General features: G+C 38.7%; 1 protein-coding gene across 6 annotated transcripts in view; it reads left to right on the forward strand.

Moving 5' to 3' along the window:
* Nucleotides 1-18398, forward strand: part of LOC135162084 (probable nuclear hormone receptor HR3) — a 104921-nt gene that overhangs the window by 45262 nt on the left and 41261 nt on the right. The window contains exon 1 of one of the 6 annotated variants that reach the window (XM_064120211.1): nucleotides 3377-3658. The exons of the other annotated variants lie outside the window; for them this stretch is intronic. Coding sequence (XP_063976281.1) covers nucleotides 3535-3658 — 124 coding nt within the window. The 5' untranslated portion in view covers nucleotides 3377-3534. Of the gene's footprint in view, nucleotides 1-3376; nucleotides 3659-18398 lie in introns of those variants that run through there. 6 annotated transcript variants of the gene reach the window in all.

Raw genomic sequence — 18398 nt, forward strand, 5'->3', positions numbered from 1 at the left:
TTTTACAGGGGCGCCCGTATACCCCGCAAATGTCCGGATATGGCGGCACTGCTCGAGGATGATAAGGGGTTTTCGCGGTGGTGGTACGGCAGGGTGAGAGGGTACTTTCTTTTGGAGGGTCGCCAGGCTTTTAGAATTGCGTCACGTTTTTTTATAATAAAAAGGGGAATAGCTTTGAGGATGCCGTTAAAATTGATTAATTATCGATATCTCGAAAGTCTGTCACGCTTAAATGACGAATTATTTTCATCGTGAGCTTTTCTGTTATAATTTTTTTCGCTACCCGACGCGTTATTTCGAATTCTTTTCCCTTGTGGCGTGATGAATCTAGGATCAGCCTCCTCATCCTCATAACACATGTCATAAATAACCCTTCGCCCACTTATACATTGAAAATTGCCAAAATTTCGATCACAAAAGCTCGAAAAAATATCCAAAAGCCATTTATACATTCCTCAGTCATAAATAATGACGATACTCATGACAGACTATCGTCCTCCACATTCACAAGTAAAGTACGAAACCCAGAAAAGTAAACAAAAAAAAAATTGTATGCACATGGGGTTATGTACACGGGTGTAGAGTTGGGGAGGTTGATATATAACTCGGAGTAAAAGGCACTGGGCTACTAGGGCCAGCAACAACCTACGTGGCGCCAGTTACATGGGAAATACATATGCATGTATACCTGCCTCGTGTTCACCGGCATAAAATAGCGGCGTGGTATCTTCTACGGGGATAGGGGGAGAATATACAGGCGTTTATGTGCAAGGGAAATGGGAAAGTATTGGTGGAGGGAAGTTAGTGTATTTCACCCTACTGTGAGATATCGTGTTTAGTGTATATGTAGGCGGTAGGCTCGCTCGATAGCAGAGTGCGGTTCCCCCTCGACGAGCTTTCGTGAGCTCTCGCTCAAACGACTTCTCTCTTCAGGGTGCATTCGGATTAAAGGGGAAGTACTCAAAGTGCAGGGATGAAACGACTGGGATTTCGTGATTTTTTTTTTCTTTTTTCAGTGGTGGGAACTATTTTGGGAGTTACAAAAAAAGGGTGAATTTTACATTTCTCTCACAGACATTTGAAAAATAAATCAAATGTCTATGTGAGGTATGTTATTCGGTTCTGTTGTGATTTATTGATAGGTCAATAGTAGGTATTTTCTTCAGAAGTATCAATTCAGAATTAGACTAGATTTCTTAACTGAAGATTACGTTATGAAATAATTTCTATTTAGCGTAACTTCATGTCAACTCCAAACGAGTTCAAGTGTGCCATAATTATTAATTAATTAATCGTATAACCGTATAATCGTATTAATCGTATGAAATTATATTTTCATGAAATTATTTTTGTCGATCAGTTAACGGATTTACCACACAGCACGATATCATTAGGGAAAAAAGATTTTAGCAGGACTAATTTATTCTCTCAATTCACTGTAACGTCAACAACGAAATGATCAACTAAGTTAAGTCGACTTAAATTTAATCGTCAAAGTGTACTTGTAATTTTTGTTAAGACCCTCTCTGTATTTTTGTGTTGTACAAATGAGGTCTTCATTAAAATTTTACTTTCACCATTGAAATTTGAGATACACTTTGAACATTATGAAAAAAAGTTGTGCGAACTTCACTCAAATCACCGCTTAGAGACGGATTTGTAATTTTATGACAGTTTCTTTGTGTGTAATTTATCACCGCCAAATCTCAATTCCCCAATCAACTTAACCAACCGGCAAAAATCCCTTTAATTACCCTACAATAATCCCCCAACAATTTACTCCAAGCCCTCCCTCATTACAATGGGAAATGTCGGGACTGATCACTCCAATTGTGTAAAAACCCTGGTAATAAAAACCAGCCATGTTCCATCGAGAGGGGACAGGATTTATGGTCATCCTCCCACAAGCCTCAAAATGCAACCATGCATCCTAATGCCACCCAATACCCCCTGGTGCGAATACCTCCCTATCCTCCCCGTACCCCTATTATCCCACGACTCATCGAGTTAACGTGGAATGTTGTACTCAATCTCGTTTGAAGCGTGCGTCGACTTTTTTACCCCACTGTCGATTCAATTTAACTATTTTTTTTTCTCTTCTCCTACATTTGTGTGTCACTCGCATCGATCAGTAAGAGTTAACGATCGATTATCGTTGCAGGTAACGTCCTTCTGGGAGACTTACGAGACCTGTTGTTGAATAAATTTTGCGTTTTACGCCAATTGCCGCTGGCATCGGGAGAAAAATCGATGAAATTATTTTCAATTTGAGGAGAAAAAATAAAAATTTCTCTTCACCGCTGACGAAATTCAATTTTATTTTAGATTTACGGAGAGGGTGGGGAAGGGGGAAGAGACGGAGGGACAATGGAGTGTGAAATTTTGAGCCCCAGAGGGTGAGAAATCACGATAGGAATGAAATGAGAGACATTTCGCTCTCGACGCGCGAATAGCCCTAGGGTTTGTGCTCCACTTTTGCAGGCGTCACGAGTCGCTCTCGCCTGTCTCATTCAATAGTAAAAACTCGCGGTGATCGTGTGCGGCGTGTGGGGAAAAAAAAATAAAATAAGGAGGGATAAAAATGCGCAGACTGAGGATACATTTCAAATCTCCAGAGAGTCTGGGATTTTTTTAAATGGTTTTTTTTAATCGACGATCTCTGTGGCCTCCTTTCAGCCTCCAATCATCCACCCATCAACCATTTTAATTCATATTTCTCGACGCACAAACAATGTGCGGTATGCAGGGAAAAATGAGGAGAATGGAAAAATGAGAGGGAAGAGGAAAGAGATTCACATTGACATGAATATGATTTTTTAGACAGAAGGGCATTATTTTTATTTCGCAAAGTGCTGAGGGAACCGGGGATTAGTGGTTTCGGGGTAGGTAGACGATTTTGGGGGTGCGTTGGAACGGGGATACACAAATGACTTTTGGTTCATTAAAAATGGGAAGAGAATTTTATTTTTATTTCGGGAGTAAAGTTGCTCCTTCAAGAAAATTATTTAAGTCAAAAATTATTCCGTAAATTTAAAATTGTTAATAATATCTATATTTTTTTACTCATTAATATGAAAACTTCATATTCAAACTGAACTTCCAAATCTCAGAACAGAATATCTTCCAGAAAAAATGAAAAATTGAGCTTTTTCGTATACGAAAAAGAAAAACATTCCATGGATTTAACTTTCAGGTTTTAATTGGCTGTAATCAGGATGTTGCACTCGATAATTTCGCATCGTGCGAGGTTAAGGAACCCCCGTGGATTTTAAGGAATCTCTGTAATTGACTGTTGTTTATCTGCGGCAGGTGAGGGGCGGGGAGGGGTGTGTGTGTGTGAGGGGGACAAGGGGCAAGTGTTGTGTCAAGCGGCGCTGGATCGCCGCTGGTGTGACATGTGACAGGTGGAATTATAATTGGAAAATTATTTTTATGTAATTTCATACAAACGGATTATAAGTTTAACGTATATGTGCTCGCGCACGGAATATCGTCCGGAGCACGAGGACAAGAACGGTCACCACGGCGTTCAACATGTTCGAGATGTGGAGCGCGGTGAGTTCCAAATTGGAACACTCCGCGTCCTCCTCGGGTTCGCCGTTGCCGCTAACTTCGCACACACCACAGACACCACACACGTCGTCTGGCAGTATAAAAGGTAAAATTGCTGTTGGTTTGATGAGGTAGAGGGGGAGAGGGGAGGACTGTGGAGTAAACGAGTTTGATGAATGGAATAAAAAAGAGATTATCTGGTGGAATTACCTCTGGAGGAAATTCAGTAGTGTAGCGGTAAAATATTTCAAGTTGACTGGTCTCCCAACTGTTTTCCGAAGAATATCTTCGAGTTTGAAAGATATTATTAAATTATTGTCATAATCATTTGTGGTAGAAGATAAAATTTCATTTTTCTCAGCAGTAAATCGATGTAAACTATCTAATTTATCGAAATTTATCGTCAATATATGAAAACTCCCCACCAAAAAGAATATTATATTTTTAATTAGTCGCATATTTGGGAGGTAATTTTTACCTATGTCTAATTGTATGCACGAAGTGTACGGTAATTTTGATTGATCACTCAGTAAGTTGCAATCGACTTGAATACTTGTATGGCTAGGCAAACAAATAAATTTATACTTTACACGTTTCATTATTGATTTAGTGAGGATGTGAACAAATTGTTTCACTTACTCGAAAAGTCATCAATTTCTGATACGACTGACTATTAACTGTACACCAGGATTTTCAATAAGTCAGGATTATCAACAAATGTATTTACAAACGATCATAAAATAGAGTATTGAAGAGTCTTGTAATAATTCATACAGTTGTCATGAATAATTGAAGAATCCATTGAAAGCCAATACGATAATTTTCAAACCGCAGCTATACCACGAGCAACTCGAATGCAATTACTAAATTGAGTTAGCATGGGGGAGCGCTGGCAATCGCTAGAGCTAAAATGCTCAGAAACTCGGTGGAAATAACACCGGTAATGGAAAATCCACCTCTCTGTTTCAAAACATGTTTGTCCAGTTCATCATACATATCTCTAATCATATTTCGAATTATATTTTGCACCATCAGCCGTCATTCCAGTGTAATGATTATCTCATGTTAATATGAAATTACAATTAAATTAAAAATCACAAAACTCGATTTGGCCGGGTGGAACCATTTCTTTAGCTGTGAGATCGCTTCATTTCGTAACGTAATTTAAAGTAGAAACCGGTCCCTGCCGAATTCGGTGGGTAATGAACTCTTTCCTTCGAGCGCTTTCACCGCTGGAAAAAAGAAACTTTAGCGAAGAAATTATTCAGTCTTTTTCTTCTTTGACTTACGATGATATTCGTAATTATGCAAGTGACGGGTTGATTATTGGCTTGAGGTATCGGCAAGATGAAAGGATGAATTTTTGTTAATTTTCTACGAGGGAAATTGTTAAATAAGGCTTTATTCTAAATGTAACGTGAACTATAGGAATTTATGGGTGGGAGGGAATTTTCTGAAAATTGCTGTCAAGTCATCAAGTGACTCGGAAAATCTAGAAAAAAATATCTAAAATTCTACATGAAAAAATTGTCTGGATTATTCTTAGACAATTTTCTCAACTGCAAAACAAATTCCCTGACATTTTCTTCGACTGGAACCTTTCGAAGTAAACTTGAAACCCATTCTCTCCTTTCTCTCTCATTTCCAATAATATTACTTTACATGCAAGTGACAGGTCAATTATCCCCCTTAAACGTCGAAAACACCCAAGAACAGGCGATAATTTTTCTCGAATGAAGATGTACGAAAGCTGTCAACGATAAAAAGCAACAATGGGAACGAAATGAATCGTAAAGCGTAGGAGAAAGCCATATAGCATAAAAAAAAATCGTGAAAGTGATAAGACAATGGATTTAGCTCATTGATATCAGTGAGAACGAGGAAGAGTCATCTCCGTATTATTACAGCTTAGGTTGCGTCTCCACACACATCAACCGGAAAGTAGGTCTCGATTCGGAAAATTCTGTGGAATTCCACTGATAGTAGATTAAGTTGTGTATATGGTTCAAACACTTACGCATACTGCAGAAAAACTCATCGTGACTGATATCTTTTATCCGGTCACTTCACTGAGGGAAATTTCAATGGTCATTTAAACTACAAAACAATTATTTAGACAATATCTTTACAACTGTTATTGCTATCGTAATGATTTTTTTTTTCAAAAATTACTGTTGCAGTTGAAACGACCATTGAAATTTCCGGAAACTTTGGCAATTTAATTCGATATTTCTTTAGTGAACTCTCAAGAAACAAGAATTCCCCATTTTCAAAATTTGTTGAAAATTTTCTGCGCTAAAAATTCAGGTAACGAGTTCTTGGTCGTGTCATTACGTCTCTGGGGTCGCGATATTTCGCAATTCCGGTGGCATACGCTCGCATTTGTACTCACTGTACAAACTACCTACAATATATACCACTTGTACCCGTAAATGGTTGAGTGAGGCATTTTGAAAGTCAGCCACTTTCGAATGCTGTTTCGGCAGCGCTGGCAGGTTTTTCACGGGTGAAATACATTTTTTGATTGTTTTCACGTCTATTTTTGACTCCCTCGTGTTTTTTGAGAGTTAACATTTCAGGGTAATTATAGTGAAGTGTGAAAATCACACGGGAAGGTTTAAAAAAATAATTCTTTAGATAGATCCGCTAATTTGCGAGACTCAGTGAAACAGTTGGAAATTTTTTTGTGGTATATAAAATTTTCTCAATTGCCTTCTGACATTTATATTTTATTATCATCTGCTCGATTACATTCGTGGGGGAAATTAGTGATTTTAAAGGTTAATAAATCCGTCTACATTTTTTCGCGATTATGCTGCTGCAGATAAATATAAAAATTTCCAATTTATAGTGTTGATATACTTTCTATATTATGACACGTAAAAATTTTTTTTATTCAGTATGAGATATTCAAATTTGGGATAAATGTAATCTCAGTTAATCCATTAAACCCCGCGGAATATATAACCGTCAAAAAGGATAACATTTTCTCCTAAAAGACGAATAACATATCTTCGCGAAAAAAAATCCAACAGCCCACCACAACTAGCAATCCTCGACTGTCAAACGTTTCTAAATAAAATAAAGTATTCGATTCCCTTTGCGCTTCTCCCCATGGCATTCCTCGGCATTTCCACCCCTCGAATGATATTTGCTCGGTTTTCCCCTGCCATCCAAGAGTGCCATGCAACATCCTCGCCGAAAGGCTTGACAACCGGCGAAGCGAAGACATTTGCCGATGTTGGGAGCCCACAGCGAGAGGTGTCTCCCCCGTACACCGGGAAGACGAATGGGAGGGAGAATGAAGGGATGTGACGCTCGAGGAGGCGGTTGCACGCCAGTAAAGGGGATGAGAGTGAGAGGCGAAGGGGGTTGGGAGGCCTTCCGAGAGAGGCATAGAAGCGTGGGTTACACCGTGGATCGATAAGCGGCCGTGCAACTGCGAAGCCTATGTCGTCGAGACATCAATACATCCGCACGTGCACCTTTTGTGCAGTGTCTGAAAACCCCGGCCCTGAAGGAAAAGAAGAGAAAAAAAAAAATAAGAGGAAGAGAGGAAGAGTGAGAGGGCTGAGCCGCCCGATTGGCCGGTTTCATCTCCCTCTCTTGAATATTTTTTTTCTCCCTCACTATTTTTCCTTTTTTCCCTCTGTTATAAGCCTGCCGCCCACTCGCTGTGAGAACGCGGGGGTGGAAAGCCCGTGCTTTTCTGGCGCACCAGCGAAAAAATCTGAAAGCTCTTGCGCTTTGCTCTCCACTCGAAAATATACCCACTGAAAAGAGGTGGAGGAAAATAGTCTGCATGGAGTCGTGTACTTGCGATGTATGAAAAAAGAAAATATTTCAAAGCAAGTTTTTTTTTTTGACGTTTTTTTTTATTGGTGAAAAAGAGAAATTCTTGTTTGGAAAGTTGAGGGCATTGCAGGCTCCAAGGGGAGGCGCATTAAAATGCTTCCAAATTTTTGTTTGGATTTCGATGAAAAATATCAATTTGCAAAATATCTCTCTGCAATCAAAACGTATTTATCCTGAAATTTTTGCAAAATATTTTTTTATCCAGATAAATGAAAAAAAAAACGATGAACATGTATGTATACATCCGTGGGAGTGGCGTACATAAGAGCCCAGGGCAGAGGGGAAAAATACCGAGTCCAACGACAGAGTTGTCTCGAGTATCGATCGTACTCCAAGGGAGTAACATACACATAGCAAGTACAACTTACACAACGGTTTGGAAAGTAGACGCGTTAGTATGATCGACGAGGGTGGTAAACGTATCGCGACAGTGGTCGTGTCACCACGTCTTCCGTTTCAATGTAAACACGCGGTTCTGTTCTCGTCCCTTCATTCCCTCCATTCTCCTCTTTCTCTCTTCCTGCAGGATCCTCCAAAACAAAGTGTTCTGTGTTCAATTTCCTGTAGCATACAATTCCTCACCTTCGGGAACAGGGAAAAAATATGAAGAGATAACTCAACATTAGAACGAGTTTTTGATAAATATCTCGGAATCTGGAAGAGATGAAAATGTTTTTTTTCGCAGGACATTTTTTGTAGACCTAAGTGAGAGGTGGGGAAAAAAAGTGGTGAGAGAAAATTCCAGTATTTCGCTTCAGTTTCGAGATGTTTAATGGAGAGTGAAGTGCTCATGGAATGCTCCGCATCTTTCGAAGACATTTCTTCGTCGATGTATCAAAAAAAAATCTTGAGATTGAAATTTTTTGTGGATTTTTTGCAATTCTATTGGAACGAATAACATTGAAGTCGATTTAGGGAAGAAAAATCATGAAATTTGGTCCTTTAGAATAACAGGACAACAAGAATACTGAGAGTTACTTGAACTCTTCCTTCGTTTAGTACTCAATTATCCTGGAAATCAAATTCTTTACAAAAGTTCCAAAAAATCTAAAATATTCATGAGTCTCGTTTCAATTTTATGCTGAACTTCACCTTCTCCTTTTATCTGATGGATTTTCCTGCTTCATTTTTCTCATTTACCTACATTTCCCCGTTCCCAAAGGATTCTTTCCCGAAAAATGGGTTCAAAGTTGATTTTCTCTCATAAATTTTCTCTCCACCCTCTCCTTTATCAGGAAAAAAACAATAAGAAACACTTTCTTATCATATTTCCGTTAGCTCTAACTACCAACTCAAGTAAATTTCAATTCGCAATTAATTTCTTCATTCATTTCATTATCTTCGTTCTCACTACTTTTCTGAAGGCCTTCACTTGTTCATTCTTCTCACCTCTCCTCTGTATTTTTGCCTCCCTTCCCCCAGTTATGTTTCACAACACCAGCATTTATTCTCAGCCTACAACTTCCAGAAATATTCGATGAAATATTACAGAAAAAATTAATGTCACGATAAAATTCCCCGTGTAAAAATTATTTCGCAAACATCTCATGAATTATTCGTCAATTATCAAATTAACTCCAAAATACCGTCTGTGTCATTGACCTCTGTCTATTCACCTATCACCATTGATGAGACAATGGTTAATTACCTATCCAATCTTGTTCGTTAGGAAAAACAAACAAATTACCAGCAAATTCCGACCAAAATGTGATTGTACATATGCAATCAATTATTTCTTCATGTGGCAACAGTTGAAGAAAATTTTTTCTTTCAATGAATCCTTCTATTTTTTGTTCTCTCTTCATTCTGATTCTTCTTCTGAAAGTCTCGATCTACACGACGAGAATTAAATGACCTTTAAAAAAAAATTGTGTCATTGACCTCTGCACCTCAGCTGTCATCATCGACAAGACAATGACAAATAACCTCCCTCGAATTTTTTCCTTGAAAAAAAAACATTTTGAAAAATCCTGACATACAATAAATTTCTTTATTATTGCGACTGATGTCAGACGAAGAGTTGAATGGATTTTTAACAAACACTTCATGTCCTTGACTTCCGCCCATTTAATGACGTTTATCGATAAGACAGTGACAAATTACCTCTCTCCAATCCGCTGTATTTGAAAAAGAAAATGTCTTTCCTCACTATCTCCATCTTCATCATTTTTTTCAAGTGTCTGAACTATTCGACAGCAGTTGAATGAACTCAAAATGTCAAGCAAAAAACATTGTGTCATTTACCTCTGTCTATTCAATTCTCCTTATCAATGAAGCAATTACAAATTACCTTTTTCTAATTGTCTCCCTCGAAGAAAAAACAAACAAACAACAGCTACGTTCTGACCAAAAACTGAAGTTAATTTGCACAAATATCCCAAGAAAAATTCCATTCACCATTAAATCACCTTAAATTTGATTATTTCGCTGACATTCTCGTAAACTATTTCTCAACAATTTCATGAACTTAGAAAAATACCATGTGCCATTGACCTCTGTCCATTAAATTCCCCTTATCGATGATGCAACGTTAAATTACCTCTCTCCCATCTTCTTCTTCTTCTTCTTCTTCTTCTTCTTCTTCTTCAAAAAAACAAATAAGTGATAACTAAATTCGACCAAAAACTGACGTAAAGTCCTCCTCCCAATGAATATCTTCATTCTTCCCACTGTCTTCACCCCCTAAATTTTTCCAATTCATCATCTACTTGTCCTCACCCCCTCGCATCCCAACCTTTCCTCCACAACCCCAACATGCATTTTCCCAAGACCCACCTCCCCCATGACCCAAGAATTCCTCATCTCCCTCAACATAACTCTGATGACTAGACTTCGTTGCTCTTCATCTTCACTCACCACAACACGTTTCAATACAAAATACTCCTGGAATCGTGTGTGCGGGACTGTCAGTGCTGAACAGTCCAACCGGTCTACAGAGAATGCCCTGGAGGCACTCGAGAGCAAGTCGAGTAGATCGATTCTACTGAGAAGCCAAGCGAGACAGCCGCCATCAACGTTATGCAGACGTGCAAGACGATAGACGCCTTGCCTTCCCTAAGAACTTTTCGAGGGGATGAGAGAGAGAGAGAGAGATGGAGAGTGGGCGTCCCGTTTCTGAAATTGCGAAGACGCAGCCCTCCCTCACTCCAATCTCTCTCCCTTCACCACCCATCGTCCCAACCACCCCTTCTCGTTGTGCACCCCCTGTATTCTCCACGTGCCTGCGGGATGACGGGTTGTCATGCCCGGCTATATGCGCCTTAAAGCGAGATATGTCGATATCTCCCCGGTACTTCCGGTCTCCCAAGCGTTTTCGTGGGCTTCCGGAATTTCACTTGGCAACCGCGGCATTCACCACTGTCTACGATGAGGGGGGTGGGAGGGGAAATCATCGATTGATGAACAATGATTCGGGATTCGTTGTGAAATCGATCGGTCAGTGGATAAGAATTTATGAACTTTCGATTCGACTTTCGATTTAGGTTATTGCGAGTTATGAGGGGAATTGTTGATGAGACTGGCGTGGAAAGGGGGGAGGGCATGAGGGGGTATTCATGATGGGCAATGGAAAATCTTGGAACGATTGATGAAGGAGAGTAATGGATTTTTTTTAGTGGACTGGAAGGATGAGATGGAAGAACATTTTTTGGAGATATCTTGGGTATATGATAGTGACCAGTAATGGGGTAGTTGACATGCTTTTGAAGGAAATGACTAGTGTGGGAGATGTTTAGGACTTTTATGTATTTTTTTAAAGCCGAGTGAGGGGATGAAAATTTTTTCGGAGAACTCGTTTGGGCGAAATTGTTAATATTGAGATAGAGCTGACTAATTTGAGAACTAGAAAAATCCGTGATATTGTATGCATACATTTATCAATTTGATAAATTAAAAAAAAAGAGGATAAAATCGTCATCACCATAAGGAACCTAAATATCTCCGGAACTGATGAATCATTGAACAGTATCACACGACCTCAATCGTTGATGATTTGACGATTCAGAAAGAATGCCTAGTTAATTCTTTAATTAAATCATCATTTCCGAATATGATATACCGGCAAGATAAAATTTTCTATTATTTTCTTTGTTTTTAGTTGTTGTTTTGCGTCGTTGAATTCAAGAGACGATTCAACCTGTCGAATCGAATATGTAGGTTAGCCTCGGGGCGAGTGTCTTGGCTCATTACCACTATCGCTAATTTAGACGTGTCCATTTAGATGTATTTGCGTCGAGTCGTTAGGTAGATGACAGTTAATGGGAGCAACGTGCCTTCCATCATCAGCTTCTTTTCTCGCTTTGGTCTCTTCAGTTTTCATTATCGATGGGTTGATGATGATTAACACATGGGATACAATCTGTCATTAAATTTTGATTCAACGGCATTAGTCAGATAAAACTGTTTGATCTCCCGGTTATTCCACCTTGATACAATCAATTCTTTGAGGTTTTTGTTTATCATTGTCACATCGAAACCAAATTCTGAAACTTGACTTCACTTCACACGTTCATTTCCCATATTATTCCGTAAAATTTTGGTTGTCCAAAACAAATATGATGTGTAATTTTTTCTCAGCCCACAAAGACAATTAAACAATTTCCGAAGGTGGTCTTGTGACTTAAATTTTTGTCTATGAATTTTTTATTACTGATGATGACAACATCGGAATCAATCATTAAGCGTTGATTCACAAACATTAGACAGATAATAAAACCCAATGATGAATAAAAATCGTCGGCGATACGATGAAATTCCAGGCTATGATCGTCATTATCCTCCTCTCAACAATTTTTTTTTTCTTTTCGAAATGGAAAAGCGATTTGTGGTAGTGGATGGGTGGGCCATTTCAAGGTGGAAGCCATTACCGGCTTAGAACGAGCAACACGGTGCCACACAAAGACAACAACGAGTACCAAAGGCCATTATCACCCGTGGCGACGCCATCTTACGACGATCAACACCCTGAGAGCTTTTTTTTTTTCACCCTATCTTCGATGATGCCATGCAACATCTATCGACATCCGTATTTTTGCAATTCAGTGGAACCATCATTGCAATGGTCGGACGTCTCGCCTCGAACGCTTGTGGATACAACAAACTCGGGAGGAAGCGGCACAGCCGGTAGTTGTGGATCGATAGTAGTAACTGGGTAAATATAGTCAGACGGAAACTCGAGACGAGCGAGGCTGATGTGCTTGTCTGTGCACTGGCGTCTGGAATGATTGTAACTTTCCGTCAAACAGGGGGATGAATAATAATGGGGAATACTATTTTCAAAATTGAAATATTTTATTGAATCAATACCTAGAATTATCGTTAAACCATCAATGCAAAGACCCAGGAGTTTCGGAGAAGTAATTTATTAATTTTTATTGAATTGCCCGAGTGCAATCAAAGTTGCAATTAATCACGAGAGAAGCTACAACTCCTTAAATTTCTCCTGAATGCATTCACAATTAATCACTCGTACAAAACACCGAAAAAAAAAATTCCACCGCAATTACCAACAACTCTCACATTATCCTCATCTCTAGTCGATGGATCAGTAACTCGATTGCGCAAAAACTCCCGGTGTTGTTTGCAAAACGGAAAGGTCGTGAATACGTAAACGATGTGCGTGATTGGACAAGCCCAACTTCTGCACAATTTTCCAGTAACAGTAAGCTGATAACTGTGTATGTACGCACATACATAAATACAAGATTCCGTCTGCGCAATTACTCGGTTTCTTTCTCCTTCCCAGGCCCTCCAGGTACACCTGTAATTATCTCACGCCATCTTTAATTAAATGCTAGGAAAAACTATATAATAATCATGATCACAGCGGGAATAATACTGATAATAATATGTTGATTATGATTTTTTTATTTGAGATTGAATCTTCCAATTTTTTCTTAATTTTTGTCATTTAACAGCGAAGCCGGAAAACCGTTTAAATTTTTTTTCACTGTTGGTCAGTTTCTTCCCAAATTTGCATCGCGCCTCATTAGCTTGACCTCCCTGAACCTTCAATTCGGTATTCTACTGATTAATTACAGCCCGCTAATTACTACCTGTAACAGAAATTATGTAAGTTCGGTAATCTGATGCCTCAGTGAAGTACGTAATGCATTTCCTCTCATTAAATCGCGAAACCCGGGGCCTTTGACTTCTGTTTATTTGTGAATAAATTAGAACTAATGGGAAGTATAAGTTGTTAATGGTTTTTATGGGTATATCCTTCGTTCGGGGCCTCGACACGCACCATTGGGCCTTGCTTGCGGACAATCTGGGGTATCTGCGGACACAAATCTTAATGTTTGTTTACAAGTGTTGAGTTTTTACGCGCAGGGGACGATACTAAATTTGTTTTAGTTGCAGTTACCGAGGGGGTGGGGGCTATCTTCGTGCGTGAGGACGAACAATCGTCAAGTTACGTCCGCGGTGAATTTTTAATTTGAGTCATGTTAGTTTATTGTTTTTTTTTTTTGTTTTGTAATTACCATATTTTATTAGTAAACGTGAGTTATTAATATTCCAGGTACATAGATTGAGACATTAAATATGTAGCGGGATTTATAGGGCATATTGTGACACATACTTCCATATCCTTAAATTACGATTTTTCCAGACATTGCGAACGAAAATAAATACAGTAGATTGGGTAATTAATGGTGTGCCGAATTGTCCAAGATCGCCAATGGGAATCAGTCGTTTTCGTCCAGAAAAGGGTGTCTCGGTTGTGTACGAAGAACGCAGTAGTGTCCATGATTGGTAATCTCTGACTCATGGAGCATATGGCCTTTTCAAAGGCCGCGATGCGTTGGATTGTATGGGAGAGACGAACCGAGGAAAATACTGGGAGGAAAATGAAAAATTTTCGCTAGTAATGATCGGCTAGAGTCCAGTCTTTGTACAGCATTCTCCGGATATCTCGAGGGAGGGTGAGATGAAAACATCGGAATTTGTTAGAAGAAAATGGGGGGAAAATTTATAAGCTGGAAAACATGTCTTTTAAAATACTCTAATCAATATCTCAAATATTTTTGGAGGTTATAATTATCATAAAATACCTGAATATGTATCAGTTCTCACATTCTTGCCACACTTTTCTGAATTATCTCGCTAGCGAGTAATATTACCGTAACATGTAATTAGTGCATTTTCGTAGCTCGTGCAATTCTCCGTAGAAAAAGTGTTCTGAAGTTTTCCTCTTAAAATTCACTCATTCACCAGCACACTCGCATTGTAAATAGTGTAAGTTTTGCCTCTCCCGTTATATTCTCATCTAAATGAAAATTAATCCCAAAATATTTACAACTTTTCGGATATCTGCATCCGGGCTAAAGTCATTTTCGCGAATTCCCCCGGAGAGTTTCCCGCGAAGAATTAGAAAAAAAAAAAGAAAGTTATAAAAGCGAGTAGAGGAGCCACAGTGAGCTACCCAGCATGGGATGCACGTTCTCGCTGGCGAGAAAGGGATAGAGACAAGAGAACAGCCCGACCAAGGGGCAGAGGGGAAGGAGGAGGGGGGAGGGGAGTTGGGTGAATCAGGAGGGGGTCGTTACGCAATCGTTTGCGGTGCTCATGGCAGCGACGATGCCTTATTGCGGCTGAGGTGCATGCACCGCATTTTCAAGCGCCAACAGCCTTTTTCCAGATTCTCTTTTTTTTTTTTTCCTCCAAATACACCACCAAAATACAAATGAGCCTATCAACATTGCATTGCGTCAGGCCCTTGACAAGTGAAAATTCCGTTTGTTTTTTCTACTGGGATTTTTCTTGGAGTTTTTCTCCCCTCATTGAATTTTTCTCTCGTTCCTCGGCTGTCACGTTGCGGTGAATTCATACAAGCGAAACAGTGGAAGGACAACGACACGCAGAAAAAAAAACTGATAAAACCAGTGAATTAGCCCACCATGCAATTAATTATAATTATGGCGTGAAAAATTTCATTGGTTTTCTTCTTGTTGAGTATTAAATTTTTTGGATTATTCAAAAAAATTATTCTGTGTGTGGAAATTGAAAAAAGACCTTCCATTGATAAGAATGCACTTGTGGGATTAGAAATTCAGAGAATAATTTGAATGATTCTCAGATTACTGAAGAGCATTTTTGCTAATCGAATGTAATTGTTAATTCTCTGAATTATTAAATCAATCCCAAGAAAAACTGAAAAAGTCAGTGTATAACAAAGTAGATTGCGCAGGAATCATTAGTTTTACTGCAGTCGCTGCCTTAGCCCCGTTTCCTTTTTTTTTATATCCAACGACAGTTGTAGCCGGGGATAAATACGTGATCCGGCGGCAAATGACTTTACTTTGCTCCAGGGAATTTATCTTATTATTTTTTGCATTTTTTTCTTCAGGTATTCTTAGTCAAGTGATTATTTGAATGAAGTAATTGAGAATATATAACACATAACAGTGAAAAAACATGCGAATCGTTCATAATGCTGGGTAAAGACTATTTGAATAGATAATTGAAACATTTGTCATCTCGCAGTCATCAAATGCAACAAATGACGGTGCATTGCAACTTCAATAATCAATCAATCTCAATATTTGCAAATAATCTGACAGATGTTCATTCCATATTTCTGATTTAATTATCCTATATTCATTACATAATTATGTTTTTGTATTTATATATTATATAATTACGTACTGCAGTGGTTGGGCGAATTCAACATGGTTCTAATGTTGGGACAATGTTGTGTACCAACAAGGAGGCCATGTTCACCACCAACATTGCCTCAAGGTTAGAATGTTTATCTGTTACTGCAGCTTACTCGCAAGATCTCATGATCGAACTCGGTCAAGATGGCATTGAAAGGAACATTTTACGCGACAATTGGGAAATTTTCCGTCCGACGAATGCAATCCTTTCATCTGAATTCAAAATCCTATTTTAACAAAGAACTGCAATACTCGTCATTACAACAAATAATCGAATGATTTCTTGAGGCAGCAATGACATGGTCTGAACAGGTCCCCGTAAATTCCATATCAGTCCTAAATAAAATCAATTAATAAATAGTAATGTACTTTGAATATCACTCATTGCAAATATTATTTCAATGGGGCTCCGGTGAGGCATCCATTCTCAACAATGGGACGGCTGACAATTTTATTTGAAATCCCCCAGCAACGAAAGTCTAGCCATCAGGATTCGCATGTACATGCGATGCGAATGTACTTGGAAAACGCCGCGTCAAACCCAGGGAACTATTGCGTAAGATCCTGACTATCGTTTGTCCCGGCGTAAAAACGTGCGCACACCAATCACTCGTGTTGTTTAGTTTATTTATTTTTTCTTCTTTATCGCGACAGTTCACTTGTTGAAAATAAAAATAAAGCCAGCGGATGGAGGGGAAAAAAAAAGTAGTAAAAAAATGTCACGTTCTGATTAGTGAATTCACTCGCTTCATGACAATTAATGAATTTCCGGTGTGTTAATTGATGAAATTCATTGGGTCAATAATTAAGAATCTCGATGAGAATTAATCGAGGGAATTTAATCAAATAGGCACGTCGAGACAGTTAAATTGAATTTCAATCTCGAGTTTGGTAATTCCGTTGATTATTCAGGAAACTGTGGTGGGACATTCGATAACTCGGCACTCGCGCAAATTACTCGTCTAGACGTGGTGCTCATGTCCTCAGGTTGTGAACACCAAACGATACATATTCAGGAACAATTTCCCAAAGTTTTCTTCAATTTTTTTTTCTGTTTGTCTGGTACTCGTGGATTTTTTCTTGGCCTCGGGAAAATTGCGGGATAGGCTTGGAAAAGGGGAGAGCACCGCTTCCAACACTTTATAACCTGCAACCAAGTCCCTCAACTCGCGCAGACTCTCTTTGAAATACAGACAGATGCAAGCAGGCATGCTGATGTTGTGATAACGCCCAGCGACAGTGGTTCTCCCATTTTATCTAGGAATTTTTTGGGGAAATTTACAGACATTAAACACTGACAACGAGCGACGAATATTCAATGAAAATTAGACACAATTTTTACTGAGTATTTTTCCCTATACATTTTTCAACTGTATCCTTCACGTCCCGGTTAACAATTAGTTTCCGATAACTATTGTTAAATCATGTTGATTTATTAAAACACTTATTGAAATGTTATCTGTCACAACAATGCAACAATTGTTTTATTAAATTTCTTTGCTTACGCCAACGAACGTTTGCAATGGAAATGATTGTGCAGAAAATCAATTTCATGAGGAAAAATCGTATATTCCTCAGGGTAAATTCAAACAATTATCTGATCTCATGAAAACTTCAATCTTATATGAACAAAAATCATGAATATTCAGGGAAATATACAATCTCAACTCGAGAACCTTTCAACCCACAACTACAATTTTTCCAAACCTCGGCTCATTCCTTTCCAGAATAATTCCAATCTCTCATCTTTAACGTGACATTTTATGCATCAATGCAATCAATAACTCTCTCCATTATCTCCCTCTGAATCTACAAAAATATGCAGTAACAACTCATAAATTGAATTCATGCGAAATAAATAAATTACCCCCATTCACTATAATTCATAATATCAGACTATCGGAAATAGTCCCGATAGGCATGAGTATTCAGGATAATTTCACCTTGTAATATCTATCTCACGCCTTTTTACATCGATAATACTGACGATTGGCGATTGTACTTGTACGGCGATTGTCGATATCCGCCTTCAAGTTGTTGTATATCACCCAACGCACCACCCGTTATCCATATGCCTCTCCTACAGCATCGGCATAACGCGATTTATGTGTCCCAGGGGGGCCCGGAGGGGGGGGGGAAGAGTAGGTATACGCGGCTAATACATATAACTCACGAGAGATGAGAGAAGGATGAATATTCCGTTGTAGAGGGCATCAATTATTAGTTCCCGGAGAAAAAAAAAATCCCGAACAAATCAATAACCGGAAAGATCAATTAAAATTAACAGATTAAGATTAGTTAAAGGATTAACTGAGAACATTTTTTGTACGAAAA

The sequence above is a fragment of the Diachasmimorpha longicaudata genome, chromosome 5 (genome assembly GCF_034640455.1).
Source record: "Diachasmimorpha longicaudata isolate KC_UGA_2023 chromosome 5, iyDiaLong2, whole genome shotgun sequence".
Taxonomy (NCBI): domain Eukaryota; kingdom Metazoa; phylum Arthropoda; class Insecta; order Hymenoptera; family Braconidae; genus Diachasmimorpha; species Diachasmimorpha longicaudata.